We start from the raw sequence: 21095 nt of genomic DNA on the forward strand, positions 1-21095 counted from the left end.
GTCATTTGACCTCCACCATGTTCTTTTCCATCACGAATCTCCTGCTAGGACTTATGAAGTACAAACACAACACAGTCGATCTCCTTCTTTTGAGTCCTACAACTTTGATCCCTCTTAAATCTGAACCACATCAGTTCCAGCCTGACTAAGTCTCCCAGCCACAGGTCCTTCACGCTTGATAGCAGTCTTCCCAAAGTTAAATTGGGGTCCTGCTTTAACGTGATGTAATCTTTGCGAAATACCGTTCTGGCAGCAAAGAAACCATACACTCTATCACCGTAAGGGCTGTTAAACGAGGACAACAGGATTGTAAAAGGCAGCATTGTTTATTTACGGCAAAGTCTTCCGGCGGAGTTGTTATGTGGCTCATAACTTCCAGCAGATACTCACTTAGTCCATTAGGCAAACTGCATCTGTTTAAAAGCGGCCAAGCAGGCAGAGTTTGGCTATAATTTAGCCAGGAGGGGTGAAGAGCTGATGTATAACGGTGCATTACTTCCAAAGCGGAGACGGCGAGGTCCCGGAAGAGTGAAGGCCTCACCTCAAGATGCTATGAGACATCGGAACAGCAAGCATTTGAAAATCACTCAGCGAGATTAAAAACTGCGGGGGAAAGCGAGAGACGAGTGGATGAGTGGTCGCTGTCCTTTCTGGATGTAACAATGTGCTCCTGCTGCGCTGTTAATGTGATTAGAAACATCTTGTTGCATTATGCATTTTTTTTTGTTGTATTGCAACCTCTCTCCGGGGATATTTTTGGAATAATTCTAATAGCGATTTAAACATCCTGTCTGTCTGGATCACTTAAATTAAGTCTCTTTTGTCAGGTTTCTTAGTTGTACAGTTGTATACAGTAAACCTCGGATATATCGGACTCGGATATATCGGAAATTCGCTCACAACGGACAGATAAAAAAGAACCAATTTTTCTGTAATGCATTTCCAATAAAAATTCATTGCATATATCGGATTTTTTATAACGGATTTCGCCTATTTCGGACAAAATCTCCAATCCCGTTCCAATGCATTTCCATTAAATTTCCCTCGCATATATCGGATGGCCGCATCGTGGCGCTCCGATTCACCGAATCGTGACAGGCCGCTATACGACGTCATTTGCAGCGTTGCCTGCGCGTCCAGGTACATTGGAAATATAGTCAAGGAAGTGCCTTTTTATAACGGATAAAATCCGATTTACGCATATACCGGATATAAATCCGATATATGCGTAAAACGGACATTTTCCAGTATACGCATATAACGGATTTCGCTTATATCGGACAAAACCAGTGGGAACAATTGAATCCGATATATCCGAGGTTTACTGTACTTTACTTTATAGTTGTATACTTTATCACTTTGTTTACCTCTCTCTGTCACTAGCCACGTTTACATGAGGAGTTTTCCCTCTTTCCGAATGGAATCTTTCCGAATGACTTTTCCGAAAACAATGTAATATTCCAATTTCTTTTCTAAAACTGATGAATTTTTTTGGAGTGTGCCACTGAATGTTTTTGTTGCATAAGAAGTTTAAAATGAACGTCTTACTCCATCTAACCTTCAAAGAGAAAAAGCTTGTTTGCCTTTGGCATCAATAGATCCCAAGATGAAACAGATGTTGGTGTATATTGTAACAGACCAAAGGTTATTTTACCATGTACTGATGTAACCGTGTACGGTGTAGTTTTGGGACAAAAAAATGGTACACCAAAAAATACACCAATGTAGCAACGATGGAGAGGTGGTGTTGCCATACATTGAAGTCTCCACCCACAGTTGACAGATGAGTTTTGGCATCCCTTAGCAAGTTGAGTCGTTCCACAACATTGACAGAGAGACACGCTGATGGGCATGTTGTGAACGAGAGAGAGACCGAGTGGCTGCAAGAGAAAGAGAGGAATGATCTTTGTGCATGTGTGGGAATACAAGAAAAAGGTGTGCATGCTCTTGCATGTGTGTGTGTGTGTGGTGTGTGTGTGCTGTTTATGGCTGCCGTCCAGCCAAGTAGAGCGGCGTGCCGACAGTGATGGAGTGGTTCAAGGGAGAAGGGGAGAATGAGATAAGTGGGGCGACAAGAGTGGCGAGGACGACAACTCGGTGCAGTCGGTGGTCGATGACTTGAGGAAAAAGAGAGCAAGAGACATTATCAGACAACTGGAAGAGAGAGGGTCGAGTGAGCGAGGGGTCACGGCTGGTGAGAGAGGCTGGATGATTCCATTACTTGAGAGAAGAAGTTGTTTGTCTTTGTCTGCCTCCTGGAGGACGGCTGTAGAGTACCAGTTCAGTCACAAGCAAAGAACCTAAAGAGTATGAGACCAAATAAAAATGTAGTATCATGTGAATGGACAGACATGTTTGCATTGAGGTGAGGAACTCTCATCCAGCAGGGGCTCAGAGTAGAGCCTTTGCTCCTTCACATCCAGAGGAGCCAGTTGAGGTGGCTCGGGCATCAAGTCCGGCTGTCTCCCGCTCCCATCCCTGGTGAGGTGTTCCGAGCATGCCCAGCCAAGTGAAGGCTCTGGGGATTATGTCTCACAGCCGACCTGGGAATTAAATTGTGTTCTCCCAGTCATAGACCAGGAAGTCTGGACTGCTGCCTCTGTAACCTGGATAGCGATATCCGATAGCCGATACTTGCTTTATAACGGCGATCATTCATTCATTCATTTTCTACCGCTTTTTCCTCAAGAGGGTCGTGTGGGCGCCCTGGACTGGTCGCCAGCCAATTACAGGGCACATATAGACAAACAACCATTCACACTCACATTCATACCTATGGACAATTTGGAGTCGCCAATTAACCTAGCATGTTTTTGGCATGTGGGAGGAAACCGGAGTACCCGGAGAAAACCCACGCATGCACGGGGGAGAACATGCAAACTCCACACAGAGATAGGCCGAGGGTGGAATTGAACCCTTGTCTCCTAGTTGTGAGGTCTAACCACTCGATCGCCGTGCCACCCTCCTGCAAAAACATGCCACAAAAAATATCTCTAGGGTTGCAGCATTGCAACAGACAAAACATTTGCATTGTTTGTATATGACTGGGGTTGAACAAGTGGTTAGTGCGCAGGTCTCACAGCTAAGAGACCAGAGTTCGATTCCACCCTCGGCCATCTCTGTGTGGAGTTTGCATGTTCTCCTCGTTCATACGTGGGTTTTCTCCGGGTACTCCGGTTTCCTCCCACATTCCAAAAACATGCTAGGTTAATTGGCGACTCCAAATTGTCCATAGGTATGAATGTGAGTGTGAATGGTTGTTTGTCTACGTATATGTGCCCTGTGATTGGCTGGTGACCAGTCCAGGGTGGTGGTCGAAAATGAATGAATGTATATAACAAGTATAGCAACTAGCTCTGTATGTGAATGGACAGACAAATGTTAATGTTGCGTGTATGTGAATGGACAGATCACATGACTGTCCATTCTTATACACCAAGTCCACTGACAAGCGATTAAAGTGAAGAAGCACATCCCGTGTCTGACATAGTCCATTTCACTAAAGAAGTGTCTCATCTCCATGATGTCAAAACATGACTGTTGTACAAAAATGATTAACACAACATCCTTTGCCCTCCTCGGGGCTCTCATAAGTTGTGCAATTAACACCGCATTACTTGCGTTAGCGTTTTATTTACGACTAACAAGCAGTTAACGAACTGTGATTTCCTCCATGACCGAGCACACTGTCTGCACTCAAAGGAAATTCACCTGAGTTACAGCAACTTGACAGCGGTATTTCATAAAGACCGGGGCGAGAGAGGCGCAATAACGGTGATTTAAGTCGCTGTCGAGCGCAGCCGGAGCGCACACTGCTACGCCATATCGCTTTATCACACCCTGCATCCATCTCCAGCAGCAAACAAGCTGCAGAATAAGCACAATAGAAGTTAAGTGGTGCTAACGTTAAAGAGATGTTGATTTGTCGCTCGCCTGTCTGGCAGTACGTGTCGAGGGAAGTCATAATAAACAGACAGGAAAAGGAATAGAAGACAGGAATAAATACAGTGAGCATAACAAGAGAAGGCAAGCAGAGAATGCAAATGAGAGGGAAAAAGAGCATCACGGCAATGATTGCTGTTATTCCAATTATCATTAGCATGTGTTGCTGCCAACGAGTCGTCTCATTAAGGTGGATCCTATCATCATGTTAATTGTGGAGGATGTCGGGCTGCAGCTTGAAGGGGACGAGGGGAAGCGGGGCGGGGGGTGTTTTTGGCATTTAGCAACTTTGGTAAACACACTCCTGCACTCACGATGGCAGATTTTGAAGTGAGTTTCAAGTCCTGCATGGAAGGAAAGAACATGATAACTGTGTATTAAATGACTCTTAGATACATTTATAACAAGTCGTCGATTGAACAACCACATGGTTTCTTAGGAGACGACTGTTATATCCATTTAAAACTGTCGGGAAAACTGTTTATTCATTTATTTTTTTGCATATTTGCCACACATAAATGTTTCAGATCGTCACACAAATGTGAATATTAGTCAATGAAAACACAACTGAACCTAAATTATTAACTTACATTAACCTGCCACCCCCCCCCAAAAAAAACACAACAACTGTGATTTATCAGTCTGGAAAAGGTTATAAAGACATGTCTAAAGCTTTAGGACTCCAGCGCACCACAGTGAGAGCCATTTTCCACAAACGACGAAAACATGGAACACTGGTGAACCTTCCCAGGAGTAGTGACTCATCCAAGAGGTCACAAAAGACCCACAAAAGAAAAAGACAGGCCTCACTTGCCTCAGTTAAGGTCAATTTCCAAGACTGGAAAAAACTTCTGAGTTCTGAGTCAAAAACATTAAGGCTGTTCTCAATTTTGCCAGAAAACATTTTGACGATCCCCAAAACCTTTGTTGGTTTGAAGAGACAAATGTTTTTGGAAGGTGTGTGTCTTATTAAATCTTCCACAAAAGTAACACCACATTTCAGAAAAATAACATCATACTAAAAGTAAAATATGGTGGTGGTAGTGTGATGGTCTGGGGCTGTTTTGCTGCTTCGGGACCTGGAAGACTAAGATAAATGGAACCATGAATTCTGCCAGTCTCCCAAAAAATCCTGAAGGAGAATGTCCGGCCATTTTTTTTGTGACCTCAAGCTGAAAACAAATCCAAAACACACCAGCAAGTCCACTTCTGAATGACTTGAGAAAAACAAAATGAAGACTTTGGAGTGGTCTCGTTAAAGTCTTGACCTGAATCCTATTCCTATCCTATTCATATTTAATTCAGATTCACTCTGTTTGTTTTTTCAAAAATAAAAAATACAGGTGGTAAATTTTTCGGTGGAGGTCTGCTGTTCTTCATTCCCATTACAGTCAATCCCCCAAGGAAGGTGTAATTATATACCATAATCAACATTTTGAACAGTATTTTACAATATGAGGATGCTGAGAAAATAATCAAACAATTTATATTTTAATTACAAATCACAACTAATAAATCTGGTTTTAACCGTTTTCTTTTGCAGGGTCTCACAAGGAACCAGAGGTGTGCTTTGTGTGTTAGTACAAGACACAAGAGGCCATAAGTAAACACAGCTATCTGATCAAGCGTCAGTGCAACATAAAACCCGTAAAGATGACCACCGTAGCTCCTACAACGTTTGGATTCATGTCATTTTCGTCTGACCTTGACGAGGCACCACGGTGATTTGACTGATTAGCGTGCTTTCCTTTTCGATAGCGTCACTCATCAACCACTACAGTATCTGTATGCCGCAGTGCATCAGGGGTGACGGGGTGATCAAGTAAGAGACTGTGAGAACGGGACTGCATTAAAATGTACATATGATTAGCGTGTGAGTGGGCAGAGGAAAAGAAAAGCAAACAGCGTAGCAACTAGTCTCCACTCACTCGCTCTCCATGACAAGGGTCCTCTTTTGGAGCTTAATCAACTGTGATTACAAAAAGCATAGCCGTGCTGAAAACATAACAAAGCAGCTGATTGTCCTTTTTCCTGACACTGAAATGACACGCTGATTGTACACTACGTAGTGACACGCGCATATAAATGCAGTTTTACTCTTCAAAATAGCATAGAGCAACCAAAACACAACAACAACAATGGACCTTCAGCACCTTTGGGCTAAGCTACTATTAGCATGTAGCAAGTAGAACCAAGTAGAACCATCTGTATCTGATTAAAAGAGCGTTGACAGTGATCCAGGCTTTATTTTAACATATTTATTTTAACATATTTCTCAGTATTTTAGGGTTTTTTTTTACACGAGAGGCAAAAACAGGTGATGATGCAACTCTACAATAGAAGAGATCATGTTTGGTATAGTTGTATGTCGAAAAAACAGCCACAAAGTGCATTTTATAAGCAACCAGGAAGTGAAAAGGCATCTCGGCATGTTCAAATTTGGGAAATTTTAATGCATGTGCGCGCACACAGATCATTTGCAAATGTGAACATTGTAAATATTGTAAATATATAAAGCTATATCATGTTTATCATGTAAAACAACATTTCTATGTTGTTTATGTTGTGGTATCATTGTTTAGACAATTTGGCATATTGCTACATTTGTGTCAAAGTGAAACTTTTGTATGTTTTCTCCTGTTTTTGGTGAGAACTGATATTTTGCTGAAACATGACTGAATGAGTTAAGATGTGTAGCGAAGCCTCATAAAGGAGTTTACAGTTAAAACATCATTAAAAAGTCTATTCTGCCCAATACTAGATCATTAAAACATATTTGTAAGTACTAAACCAAGGTTCAATCCCACCCTTGGCCATCTCTGTGTGGAGTTTGCATGTTCTCCCGTGCACGCGTGGGTTTTCTCCGGGTACTCCGGTTTCCTCCCACATTCCAAAAACATGCTAGGTTAATTGGCGACTCCAAATTGTCCATAGGTATGAATGTGAGTGTCAATGGTTGTTTGTCTATATGTGCCCTGTGATTGGCTGGCGACCAGTCCAGGGTGTACCCAGCCTCTCGCCCAAAGACAGCTGGGATAGGCTCCAGCACCCCCGCGACCCTTGTGAGGAAAAGCGGTAGAAAATGAATGAATGAATGAATGTAAGTAGTGATAAAGGGGATATTCAAATGTATTAGTTAGAAATTAAGATTATCCAAAAATATGTCACGGTTTCCCCAGCAATTGCAGTGCATTATGTCATACTAATCAACAAACATCCACTCCACAAACATGGCCCACTTACTGCACAAACAATGCCACATTCAAGTAACCAAAAGCTGTCAGGTAGCACTGGCCATAAACAGAAAACAAGAAGTCTCTTCTATCCCTCATTTATTTCTGCAGTCTAACAGCAATCAAGTGAATCTCAGGTGGCGTCGGACAAGTGGGCGACAGTAAATACGGCAACACGTCTAATTAAGTCCTCAGGTTCTCCATTTTGATTGTACAGAGGCTGCAGGACTAATTAAAGCCTCCAGCGTGAGCGTGGTGTGATGACTTTTATTAGTCGCAAAGTAGTATCAGCGCCGGTGATATTGCTTTTAATGCACTGTATTATAATGATGAATTGTTTCATATTTCAGAAAGTTATCCACAAACTTGACCTTTTTAATGTGGTACCAGGGGAAGAAAGCTTGTATGTAAAAGGAGAGGGAAGGATTTAATTAATTAGTTAATGATGTTTTCCGTCATTTGCTCATGCACTGAATTTAGTGGTGAAAAAAGTGCACATTCTGTGTCTTCAATATTGTCAGATATTTGGCTTCTTTAAGTCAATTTGCCACTGCTAAGCACAAGCTCTCAGACATCCAGCAGCGAATGGGAAAACCAGGGATGAAATTAATCCAAGAAATAGAGACGAGGTGGAACAGTACCTACGCAATGTTTGAGCATCTGCTGGAGCAGCGTGAAGCAGTGGCAGCAGCCTCGGCCATGCTTGAACGCAACCTTAAATCCCTTAAACAGTTCTCACAGTGAAACATTGAGTGAGTGCCTTCAAGTTCTTGCTGTGCTTAATGAAGAAACTGTGGGACAGTCCTCTGAAAAGAATGTAAAAAAATAATGAACACCATGAGAGGTTAACTAGTCCAACTGTCCTTCAGTTATGCAGTTACCTTCACAAGAACTTGAGAGAGCGGTATGGGGGTGGAGGTTGTGAGGGTGCTGGCCTCCGTTCAACATTCTGGCATTTGGATCCCCACACGATAAAGACAAAGCCCTCAACATCTTTCCGAATGACCTTTCCGAAAACAATGGTATCCATGGAAAGGAATATTCCAATCTCTTGTCTACATGCGGCGCTATAATCAAACAGAATAGTCAATGGGGCATGCCCAGTAAAACGTAAACATCAACATCTCGTGATACCGACTTCCCTGAATTTTTCTTTCGCTTGTTAGAATAACTCCGTATTGCGAGTTTTTTCGTTCGTCCAGTCTTGAAATTTAGTTTGAATCAAAAACAAACTTTCCACAGCAGTCCAGTGCCGATTGCTCGCCTCCATTTTTAAAACTGAAGAACGTCTCGAGCTGCGTGTTATGTCATATCTGAGCATAAATTTGAAGATAAATTTAAACAGGAAAATTCAAATTCAATCTTGCTAATATTTTATAATTAAACTCGGAACATGTTTTATATAGATATATTTTTTTTTTCAAAGAAAAACTGGACTTATGAATGGCGTATAGAAGGGTTTAGATTCTGTTCCACAGATGGCGGTAATGCACACCAACCGCCAATAAACAACAGAAGAAGAAAAGCATGACGAAGAAGAACACACCCTGACAACTTTCCGTTTGAGCGGGTACAAGATACCTCAATCGGATTGGGAGAAGGAATATTCCACCCCTGTGAATCCAATTATATGTTCATTCGGATTGGCACTTTTCTTTCGGAATAAGGTCTATACAAAGGTTAAATTCTTTCCGTTTGAGCAAATAAACCGAATGGAATTGGAATATTTGGGTCCATGTATACGTGGCTAATGCTAAAAGGAAAAACTGGACTACTAAATATGCATTTGGAAAAAATACAGTTTGTAAGCTCATGTGTTTGCTTTGTAACAAAGTAAAGACTATTTCAGAGGAATATTCTTTAATAGAAAAGGCAGGTTTACTTTGTGGAGTCATACGGTTTTAGGAAGACCAAACAAGCAAAACGTCAACAATAGCTGCGAGTGGAGTGGAGGAAGGTGGGGCAGAGTTAGCTCGGGTTATGTGTTTGAAGCTTGCAGGGTGTTGTTTACCAAAGCAAATAGGAGCAGAGGCCGACGCTGCCGAGCGAGGGGCTCGCTGGGCAACAACAAAACAGCAGCAAAGACGCTGACGCTCCACCCGTCAGTCAGATGTGGAAGAGGCGATTGCTGGCTAAGAGCAGCGTGTCAAATAGGGGGTGTGTCGGTCATGAATGAACGGGTCAAATGAACTAGTTCTTTTTTGTGAACGGAATGAACGAGTTCACCGCCCCTAAAATACCCATTCAGTCCATTCAGTTGCAAATGCTTTTTTTTGATTGGCTGAAGAGTCAGTTCACCGTTCCTTTTGCAGTACGGGACTGTCTGCATGCTAGCCTGTCTCATTCTATCATTGCACCTCGCTTTGTGGGTGGGTGGGGTTAGCTGACTGAAAGACTGACACCGAGCGATTGACCTCATTCATTACGTTCACAAAAAAGAACTAGATCTTTTGACCCGTTCGTTCATGACCGACACACCACTAGTCATCACGTGTTGTTGCGCTGTTGAGTCTGAACGAACGTGAACATGAGTGACCGGATAGACTGCAGAGGGAGATCACAGGCTAATGACCAATTGACCGATATGAACGGATCTTTTTACTGAATTAATCAGAATGATCCGGTTCACTAAAATGAACGGTTTTGCCCAAGCGTGTTTATGATTTGGTGCATTACCACTCACTCAGATGGAAGCTGAACAACAGAATTCAGAGTGTAGAAAGGATTATTCAACTTCAATGAAAATAAAAAGTTCATAACTTTGTCTTGGTCCTGTAACGATAACATATTTAAATTCGCCAGTGTGAAGTTATTAGCAATAAACATTTGCAGCCACTTTCAACAGGTTGACTTTGATGCTAAGAATCTGGTGAGAGCCTGTTAGCCAAAGTGGCCCCTTCACACCGCAAAGCTAATTAGCAAACGAGGAGCAGCTGGGCTGGCAAGTGGATAATAATGAGGGCAGACGACAAGTGCATCAACAAGGGCAAACAACAGGTGCCACCGCTCGGTTCTACTCGCTAGTCCGTATTTTCATTGCAGTAATATTATTACTTGTGCAGTATTATACTCCATGTTCTCCACTTTGCTGGAGGGGCCCGTGTTTTGCTTCCCTCAGTTTCCCTTGGCTAAAAACTAGACCCTCATTCTCTGACATTGTGATTGTGCACTTTCATGTTGTATTATTTTGATGTCGAAAACTTGTCGCAGTTTACTGGTTCCAGGAAGTGAAGATTTCTTATTTAGAAATCAAACCTTGCCATTATTAGAATATATGAAATCTGTTACCACCTTCTAAATCTGTTTTTTAACACCATTAGAGCCCTCTAGACATGAAATAACACCCCTATAGTCACCTTTTTCCACTTGTATTCCCCAATATAGTAGTACATAATCAGAGAAAATAAGCCATTTAAGACATAAATACTATATGTGCCCTGTGATTGGCTGGCGAACCAGTCCAGGGTGTATCCCGCCTCTCGCCCGAAGACAGCTGGGATAGGCTCCAGCACCCCCTGCGACCCTCGTGAGGATAAGCGGTAGAAAATGAATGAATAATATTATTACTTGTGCAGTATTATACTCCATGTTCTCCACTTTGCTGGAGTGCCCCTTGTTTTGCTTCCCTCAGTCTCCCTTGGCTAAAAACTAGACCCTCATTCTCTGACATTGTGATTTTGCACTTTCATGTTGTAGTATTTTGATGTCGAAAAATTAATGGTTCCAGACCTGACCGTGGAAGTGAAGATTTCTTATTTAGAAATCAAATCATGCCATTGTTAAGAGTATAGAAAATCTGTTACCACCTTCTAAATCTGTTTTTTAACATCATTAGAGCCCTCTAGACATGAAATAACACCCCTATAGTCACCTTTTTCACTTGTATTCCCCAATATAGTAGTACATAATCAGAGAAAATAAGCCATTTAAGACATACATAAGACTGTGTGTTGCAGTAAATGTGTAAGAATATTTTACTGCATCCTCTGAATGTCTTATATTTGTATAAATTGAATGTCTTTGTACTATTTGGATGTAAAAATAAAAAAAATAAAAAACAACTGGGCTAAGCCAAGTAGAGTAAAAACGACATTATTTGCAGTTGAATTGAACTAACACATGACCCAGAAAAATATAAGTCCCACATCCATACGAGGGGGGGGGGGAATGGAAGACAGCAAGCAGTATTTTATCAAGCCAGTGGTCCCTTGTCATCATGTGTCCTGCAGGGACCGAGTATGCACTAGAAGAGGGTTCTTGTTTCCCCCTAGAGAAGTTAAAAGACACCCTGACACTGAAATCTATCATGTAAGACATTCGGGCAAACATGTAAGAAGAGGCTGTGACTTCAATAAGTTAAATAATGCAGCTAGTCTAGCGCTGCCATGATGTCTCTTACTGACGCTGCATATTCATGCGCATTAACATATCAGCACATGGAAGCCTTGTAATGTTTTATAACCACAGCACACATTCCCATGTTAAATCTACAAAGGCTGTGCCTAAACTCAGATTGAGCTAATGGCTTATTCATGCGAAGGGACCCCCCCATTCCTGATGCATTCAGACGATGCATTTAGCTTTTTTTGCCCCATTACAGGAGATATTAACCTGCGGTTGCAGGGCTCATTTCCAAAGAGCCGGACTGTAATGGGAGATCAAAGGCCAGGTTTTATCATACGGCAATAAAACATGACGACTGTGTGTGTATGTGTGTGTCGGTTAATAAGACCCCTAGAGGATTGAAGAGAGGCAAGCTAGGGGAGGATATTCAAGGCCCGTGATGCTAGCTAGCACGGTCACAATACAGGTGAGTAGGAGACAAAGACAATACACATAGTAAAAATATACAGTAATATTCTGTAAAGTAATCTTAACTGTAGCTTAGTGCCACATGGGAGGAATGATTTGTAACCTAGGATTCACTTTTTTCAGCAGTAGTAGTTCCAGTAGCTAACGTTAGCTCTCAGTAGCGACCAGTGGCGCTGTGTCACGGAAAAGGAGTTTTTAGGTGTCAATATTGTTGGTTAATTTGCACTTTATGTAAATGGGACATTATTGGCGGTTTTTGGATTTTTATTTTATTTTTTTAAGACTTTATAGTCAAAAGAGGTGAATCCTATTACATGTATTGTTAGCTGTGTCGCGTTAGCTGTCTTTGGAATTGCCTAAACGTGTGTTCATGTCTCATATAAGGATTGTGGCTGTTGGGCAAAACGGCAAAAAAGTTATGTTATTAAAAGAAACGTACCATATTTTCCGGACTATAAGTCACACTTATTTCATTGTTTAGTTGGTCCTGTAACTTGTACTCCAGAGCGACTTATATATGGGTTTTTTTTCCGCACTAACAGCCGCGAGTGGGCTGTATCTGCTAATCTCATCACTCATGTACCGCAGACAATTTACTATTTTTGTACATAAAATTTTATTTTTTTCATCTATCATGACCCACGAAATTGAAGTTCACTCACCCTTTTTTGCTATTACCAAATAGCATCATTTTAGTTTTACACAGGTGCAAAGATAATCCATTTTTATCAAACCGTCTTTTTAATACAACCATGTCATGAGAGTCATCCTCAAATAATACCAACTTTAAGTCTCGCATCATTTTACAGATATTGATATAAAAGTAGAACAGTTATGGTCCCAGGATTGATCCCTGTGGTACTCCACATGCAATATTTAAACCTGCAGATCTATATTGTCCTAGCTTGACATATTGCTTCCTGTTAGCTAATTCAAAGTAAGCGAATTTTAGCATACTTTTAAGCTAATTTTAAGCTTATTCAAAAGTAAGCTAATTTTAAGCTAATTCAAAAGTAATCCTCTGATTCCGTACCTTCCTAATTTTGTAGTTAGGATGCTGTGATGAATTGTATGGAAGGCTTTTGGTAAAAATCCATAAATACTGTGCCTGAAATTAGCAGGATAGGTCCCCGTTTCAAATGTCAGGGCCATATTTGTCTGGGATTGTAACCATTTGTTTGTTTACAATGACCTGTTTACATGTTATTTTGGTAAAAATGTAGCATTCAAGGCTCATCTGACTGCATTTCTACGTCGTGGTGTTTGATGAGAAGAAACCCTGCTGAGAAACCATGTAGGCCTCATAATAATTAGTCAGACAGTCTGAACTCCATCCAGCGAGGCTCAGTGCGATGCCCCGCCGTGACAGCGGGGCGATGGTGAGGCTGCAGATGAGCATCATAATGAGGTGGACACCTTTGCACAGGGATGGCGTCAATAATGAATTAGCGTGTCAGATGTAGCTACTCTATAAGAATGTTCAGGATGTTCAATTAAACACCCAGCTAATTGCCTGTGTTTTAAAACAAGCAATTAAACCTAATCGGCTGTTGAGGGAAGCATTAATTGACGCTCTTGTTGGATCCTTTTATCTGGTTTCCATGGAGATTCCTGCTTAGCTATGGAAAGGCTTCACTGGAGTATGTGAAGCTCATTTAGGAGTTGAATAAAATCAGCACAAAATGATCAGTGTTAACCTTCAAGAGAACAGCATGGATGAAAACCTCAGCGTCCTGACGACACTTTCATTTTCGAGTTTTTGCTTGCAGGGATCTCACTTTTTTTTCTTTCTTTTTTTTTTGAATTCCCCAGTCTTATCTGGAATGCATAGCTCGCCCATGGGAATTCCACCCAAGGCGTGCATAAAGCAAGGCCAATCTAAATAAATTGGGGGGAGCTGCGGTCCCATCATGTGCAGCTGCTCTACACGTTTTCATTTCTGACCTCCCCAAAGAGATGAAAATGGGGATGACTCCAGTTTCACGGCATGGTTTAGGGAATTCTGGATTCTGTGGTCACATCAATGAATCTATCAAAATGATGCCATTATACCTGGAAAGAAAATAATTATTTTTGCAGATGGGAGAAGAGTTTCGATTTTTTACAAAATATTGTCTTTAACATTGCAGATATTCATTAAATTTATCAAAATATTGCTGCTATATTGTATAATAACTAGGTTTTAAAAAATCTGTTTTGCAATTTTACTGAAAAAAAAACAGGAAAATTACTAAAATAAAGAGAGTTTTATGAGGAACCAGGTCTTAACTATACATTAAAAACCCAGCATTCAGCCCGATATGTTTAAAACCATGTTTCCAATATCTGTGAAATAAGGGCCAAATGAAAAAAGTATAATACCATAAGAAGACATAAGAAAAACGTTGTACACATTTTACAAAAACAACATTGTAGTATTCACAATTTTGAGGATTTTTTTTTTACAAGTTTACAAAAAAGATCAGAACCACTATTATATCAGTTATTGAATTAATAAAGTCATAGTTTTACAAGGAAAGTATAAGCTCCATAAAGAAAAAATATATAATTTTTACAATGCAGGGGTACATAATTGTACCGAAACATTGTATAAAAAGAAACAGGTATAAATATGACAAGGATAAAGTAGGAAAATACAAATAAATATACATAGAGCATAAGACGACCTTTAATATTGGATGAATCCTTTTTTGGGTTAAAAAAAAATCGAGATTTTTCTTAGATTTTTTCAATATCAGTGAAATAACTGGCAGTTTAGATTTTTTTTTTGATCATTATTGTTAGATGCCGCACATTGGAGGGGTGGTTACAATGTTGGCCACACAGTCGGGAGATCGCAAAGACCTATGTTTGAATCTCCGTTGTCTATATGTGCCCTGTGATTGGCTGACGACCAGTCCAGGGTGTACCTTGTCTCTCGCCCGAAATCAGCTGGTATAGGCTCCAGCATACCCCCGCGACCCGAAAGAGGATAAGCAGCATAGAAAATGGATGGATTATTGTTAGATGACTCGGCTTCATTATCTTCAGATTGCCAGCATAACTCCTCCTCTGCTGTTTTCTAACCTTTGAGAGTCTTTTTTCCAGTGTTCCACAGGTTTGTGTGCACATGTGAGTGACGGTACAAAAAGCTTTAACTTGCTTGGGGGAGAAGTCGGTTGGTGCTACCTGCTGGTTTGCATGTACAACGACTATTCGACTTATATACGGGTCAATGTGATACTTTCTTACTTATGAAACTTTTATCGTCAGCATGACACTGTACTGTAAATGGCGTGCTGTGTTTTGCAAACTCTCTTCTATATAGGTGTTACATAACAAAAGTATTGAACACAAATGTTCAAGTAATTATATAGCAAGGGGCTAACGACCGTATCAAAGAGTCTCCGGACAAGGCCATCATTTCTAAAATCCTAATTACCGGTGTAAAAAGACACAAACGAGGAGGGTGTCCTTCATGTTTAATTGGAAGGATGTAATAATGGAGTGATGATGATATGTGGGCCTTAATTGTGTGTTTACCGCTCTGTTTATTGGAGGGCGTTTGTCCCCTGGCTGGTTGTGATGAGGCACGCCATCAATCCTGCCTCATTAAGGACCAACGAAAACCCCGTCTTGAATAGCCTGGTTGAGTCACAGACCGCTCGGTTAAGATATTAATCAGAAGGAATGAACGCTGGAGTCTTATACAATTTGCCTCTAATGTGCCCTTTCACTTGCACACTAATGCAATGTGATGTATGTCCATTTACGCTGGCATCGAGCATCGCTTACATAAATAGATAGACAGATAGACATCTTGACTTGTGGTGGGCAATGCTGCAACTTCTGACTGCAAAGTGTCCGTGTGTGTTTGATCCCCCCCACCCCACCTGCAGCCCGAAACATAAGCAGGCGTGGAGAGATGACTCAAACACCTCACACTGAGCGGCTATGTTCAAACCCAACAGCTTTTCTTCAGGTGATATGACCAGTGCCCCCGCTGATTTAATCATGACACATGGAGCTTTTCTTCCTTCACTCACACACACCCGTGACCTGAAGAGATGTAGCTCTCCAGCCAGCTTAAAAAATATACATATAAATGTTTTGACTAGGTTGTTTTGTGTAAAACACATCACTGTTTATTTGAAAATGGCGTATGTGTTCATCATTTGTTGCTATAATTCCATTTTTAGAGGGAATTCTTAGTTTTTTCTTTTATTTTGACAAAGCTGTGAGGTGTTTAAGTGCGGTGTCTTACTTTGCATGTGTGTAGTGTTGACACGGCAAGCCAAAATTTGCAAAATGTGTCTTTTAATTAGCAAAACATGTATTGTAGGACTGTTTTGTGTCATATTTCAAATTCATTGTCTTAATTTATTAGACCTTTTTGAACATTTTTTACCTTCCCGGTAAAATTTGGGCTTTTTTCCCTGTAAAATAACTTTTTTGGAATGGCTTTTTCTTGTATAATATTGACTTATTCTAGGAATTGTTCAACATTAAATATAACACTATTATATTTAGTCATATTTTGACTCTGTTCTCATACTATTATTGCTTTTTTTTTGGTGTTTTACACGATTTCAAGAGAGGAAATACTTTTTAAAACCTGCTAACCTAACTGCAAAGATGCTGATGTGGGATTCAAAGGTGGTCTCTTGCTCCTATCTAGTGTGCTTTGCAGGCTACTGCAGCTCTACATGATGACATGATTGATGCTTAGTCTAAAATCAGTATTTGAAGCCTTTCAGAGGCAATTTGCTCATTGTCGTGATGGGAAGTTAACGGACATTGTCTGCAAAGTTGAATGAGATGATCCGATAAAGTGATGAGTAAATGACATCAATGTGTACCCTTTATGTCCGGGTCTCAGTTGTGCTGAAACACCTTAGTAATCTACAATGTTATTGTCAGAACTTCTCTATAAGAAATATAGAACAAATAGAATGAATTAAGTGAAAATGTCATCAATCATTTGACATTTTAGTTATTTATTCATGGTTTATTTCCAAAATACATACAAGTTATACACTGGATAGATATGCTTCATGTTACAATTCACAATTCCACATGTCTTAAAAGGAGTAGGAAGAAGCAGAGGTTATTCTACACTGGTCAGTAATGTTGCATTGATTACACAGTACCTTACATTACATTACCTTAACTTGCACTGTAGTCAGCCAGTGTAAAGGTTTTTTCATGTCTAAAGTGCTCAATTAAAACACGTATTTAAAAATGTTTTATATTTTTTATATGCTCTAACCATAAGAATATTAAATTATTAATATTCAGGTTTATTAAAGTCGGGTCTGCAACATATTAAAAATGATGCTGGGGCTATTTTTGTGCACTTCTCATTGTTACCACTAGATATCGCCATTGTTCTGCTTTCCTTTCTGTCGCCCCAAAAAAGCCCGAGTTGCCATAGCCTGCGTGGTCACGTGACACTTGTGTCACAGGAGGACAGCATGGCGGACATGCATATAGAAGCTGGTAACAAATTACTACATAGATTGAGGAGCTAACCCAGTCAGTCGAGCGATTATAGCCGAGTTCATTGCGTCAACGAGGGGACCCTGAGCGGAATGGACGACGAGATTAAACTTGAGTTCCCGTCTCTGCCTGCCACTAAGGAGGATATTCTGGTGGGTTCTTGAACGCCTCAGCTCCACTGTGCCTAGTGGCTAACCTCAGCAACCCCCCGCTAAGTACTGTTACAACTGTGTAACAATGTCTAAATGTGTCATTTTTTTTAAGGAAAACATTTTAATTGTGGCACATATTGTTTAGGTCAAAGTGACTTCACAGTCAAATTAATAGTATTTGTATGCGGAGCTCACACTGCTAGGTAGCCTAACCTAACTTAGCATTAGCCAGCTAGCTTTAGCCACGTCATGAAGTAGATCGCTCTGTTATTGATGCTTGGTCTTGATAATTAAGATCAGTTTTACCAATGTAAATCTCTATTTTACAGGACTGGGCTTATCCAATGAGAAGGGAAATGCAGGTATGTTAAATAGCAGCTGTTAATAATGCTCTTTAGAGGCGTTCATTGTTTTCGAGCTCGTAAAGAATGACGTTTACGTTTTCTTACATTAAATAGTAGTTAACCGCCAAATAGTAATTGCTATTTACTCACCATTTACACAATGTTATGACTTCCAGGACGATTTGCAGTCATTTTATAGTAAGTGTAGTATTGTGGTTGTAAATGCAGGTGATAAAGAACACATACTAGTAGTTATTTATGTTATTTTGACTATAAGGGAAGACCTTTATACAGCACAGGTGTACCTAATGAAGTGTCCAGTGACCTTATACGTATATATGTATGTGACAATATGTGTGTTTTCATAGGAAATATTACCAGGACTATTTCTAGGTCCTTACTCTGCTGCAATGAAAAGCAAGGTATTTATTATTATGTACAAGATGACACTAATTTGTGTGTGTGATAAGCTAAATACACATTTGTGTTGTTTTGTCACAGCTGCAGATTCTGGAGAGACAAGGCATAACGCACATTGTGTGTGTCCGACAAGACATCGAAGCCAATTTTATCAAACCTAATTTCCCTCATACATTTAGGTAACATTATTTATAAACGCAAACAAAGATTGTGCATGTTTGATCACTGCTCACCTGTCTGACATTTTGGAATTTTGTCATTTTGCAGGTACCTTGTGTTAGATATCGCAGACAATCCAGTGGAAAATATCATAAGATTTTTCCCCACAGTGAGTTCCAAAGTTATTTATTTCCTGTCTTTCCACTAAATGAAGCCTGCGGCAGTTGTCTCGTATTAACGTATACTTCTGCGTTTCATCTAACAGACTAAAGAATTCATTGATGGCTGTTTGGCCACAGGAGGTAAGGTCACAACGTCCTATCACAGCACTAAAAGTGTACTTTAGAACAACAAATTTTGTTCTCTTTTAGGGAAAGTGCTGGTTCATGGTAATGCAGGGATCTCAAGAAGGTACATTGATTCTTCTTTGTTTTTATTATAGTAAGTATAATTGGTAAAATGACTAAAGCTGTGACTGCAAAATGTGATTTTTTCCATTTTCAGTGCCGCCTTAGTGATTGCATACTTAATGGAAACATTTGGAATGAAATACAGGTGTGTGTCCCCCCCACTCACCCACCCATCCATCCATCCAGTCACAATTTAAAGCTTATTTTTTATGCAAGGCTATTGAAATGCAGCCCTTACTTAAACCCACACACCCCAATTTATTAACTCATCTTGCTAATACCACATGGTTTTTCCATTGTCTCTCATAAGATTGTACAGGTGTACCTAATGTGGCTGGTGAATTGAGCCAATTAGTTTTACAACTAAGAGAAATGTCCTCGAAGTTTGACAGAAGAAAGTAGCACATTGGTGAAATCGTAGTTGTCCCTGTTTATGTTGTGTACCTCTGTCTTCACCCAAGGGATGCATTCAGCCACATCCAGGAGAGGAGGTTCTGCATTAACCCCAATGTGGGATTTGTGCATCAGCTTCAGGTGAGCTGGAAACATTTTAATAAGTGAGCTTCTAATATAATGAATTGGCAATAGAGAGGTTTGCTGCACAAAGAGTACTTTGCGTATAGAAATAATAGTAGACAAGAGGCTGCAGGCAACTACAATGTATCCACTGGATATCTTAAGCATTCTCGTACACGAGTGGGTAAAAGTACAATTAGTGGAGTTGCTCTATGTAGTGATAAATGACTGTTTAATACACCATTTGACAAAAAATGTCCTACACACAGGAATCTGCTTGTCATCGCCCCTTGGACTGACCAACCATCAGCATAGCTGAAACCGAAACGTACTAACCATTGCTTGCACATTTCCATTGACTTTGGTAAAAAAAATTGATATGGAACATTTTTCAGAAAAATGGCCCATTTGGGTCTCAAATTATATGTCGAGAAACCAGTCAACCTTGTACAGTTGTCTTTTGCGGTTTCAACATTGCTCCCTCATTCTATTGTTTTTCAAAAAATAATATTATTAGTCTTAAAATATTGAAAGAAGTTATATGTTGCGTCAGAAATGTTAAATTGACAAAGTTTTATTACATTACCTTCACACTGCATTGCATAGTGGGGGAATAAAAGTTCTCCTCACATTCCATGTGGAAGTGGTTTCTTATGTTGAGAAAGCAATGGACCCTGTATGTCGACAATAATACCAGGATTTTAGTTCTTTGACAAATGTGTTGGCAACATAAGCAGGACTGATTTGAGCAGATTCCATTGTATTTCTTGCCATTTTTGGCAGAAGTACTTGAAGTACTGTTAATATACAAATTACCAACACATTCCAAAAACCATGAATGACGTGGGTCATCTGTTTTTTTAGGAGTATGAAGCGATCTACCTCGCCAAACTGACCATTAAGATGATGTCACCCATGCAGCTGGGCCGCTCCTTCTTACAAGCAGGCATGCCGGGTCTGTACACAATTCCCCATACATTGTAACCTGAATTTATTTGTCAAAATAGTGTTCATAAAAATGCACTTTTTTTGGAACAGGAAGCCGTAAACGCAGCCTGGAAGAAGACGAGGACTTTGGAGCAATGCAGGTCACAACAGCGCACAATGGATGAGCCTTGCTTGGATTTAGCCATGTGGCGCATTGCACTCCTTTTTTTGTTGACATTTTTAATAGGATTAAAAATGTAGATATTTGAATCTTTTTTCTAATGGGGAAAAGGGTGGGGTGGGAGACCACTCATGTCTGAGACATGGAGGTCTGACGGGGACAAACATATTTGATAACCTTTTTTGTTTCTTGAGCTGTATGCACTGATGGGAGACTTTTGCAAGTTTTATAGTATTTAAAGCATTTTGCATATGCAGCGGGACAGTATTGCAATAATGCACTTTCGATACTTGAATTCGTGTAGATGACCAGAGGGGGCCAGGCGGCAAAAGGGAAAGTGGCAGGAACGTTAGGATTTCAGAAATGGGGGATAGTTAATGCCTTTATTTTGGTGTGTTAGAACGAACTAACTTCCGGCTTTATGTTGGATTGTATGGAATGTTGAATTAACAAGTTATTGTATAATAAAAAGTTGGACTGACTCCTGTTTTGGCTGTACATCCTTCACAGTATTTAGTTTT

General features: G+C 40.2%; 1 protein-coding gene across 2 annotated transcripts; it reads left to right on the forward strand.

The window, feature by feature from the left end:
* Positions 1–11865: 11865 nt before the first annotated feature.
* styx (serine/threonine/tyrosine interacting protein) lies at positions 11866–21080 on the forward strand. Of its 2 annotated transcripts, none has more exons than XM_058089643.1 (11): positions 11866–11985; positions 17947–17979; positions 18330–18383; positions 18463–18560; positions 18649–18709; positions 18806–18842; positions 18912–18951; positions 19045–19095; positions 19412–19484; positions 20331–20421; positions 20505–21080. In XM_058089643.1, exons 1-11 carry the CDS (start codon positions 11959–11961, stop codon positions 20576–20578), a joined length of 639 nt encoding a protein of 212 aa, XP_057945626.1. In that variant the 5' UTR covers positions 11866–11958; the 3' UTR covers positions 20579–21080. The 2 variants fall into 2 exon arrangements, with proteins under 2 accessions (XP_057945626.1, XP_057945625.1); XM_058089642.1 differs by lacking the exon at positions 11866–11985 and adding an exon at positions 17398–17617.
* The last annotated feature ends 15 nt before the right edge of the window (positions 21081–21095 follow it).

Source organism: Doryrhamphus excisus, chromosome 12 (assembly GCF_030265055.1).
Source record: "Doryrhamphus excisus isolate RoL2022-K1 chromosome 12, RoL_Dexc_1.0, whole genome shotgun sequence".
NCBI classification, from domain to species: Eukaryota; Metazoa; Chordata; class Actinopteri; order Syngnathiformes; family Syngnathidae; genus Doryrhamphus; species Doryrhamphus excisus.

Coding starts and splice junctions, on each gene's coding strand:
- styx (XM_058089642.1), top strand. CDS start 17,558: ATGGACGACGAGATTAAACTTGAGTTCCCGTCTCTGCCTGCCACTAAG. Junction 18,710..18,805: donor TCATAAGATTTTTCCCCACA/GTGAGTTCCAAA, acceptor TTCATCTAACAG/ACTAAAGAATTCATTGATGG. Junction 18,843..18,911: donor TGGCTGTTTGGCCACAGGAG/GTAAGGTCACAA, acceptor GTTCTCTTTTAG/GGAAAGTGCTGGTTCATGGT.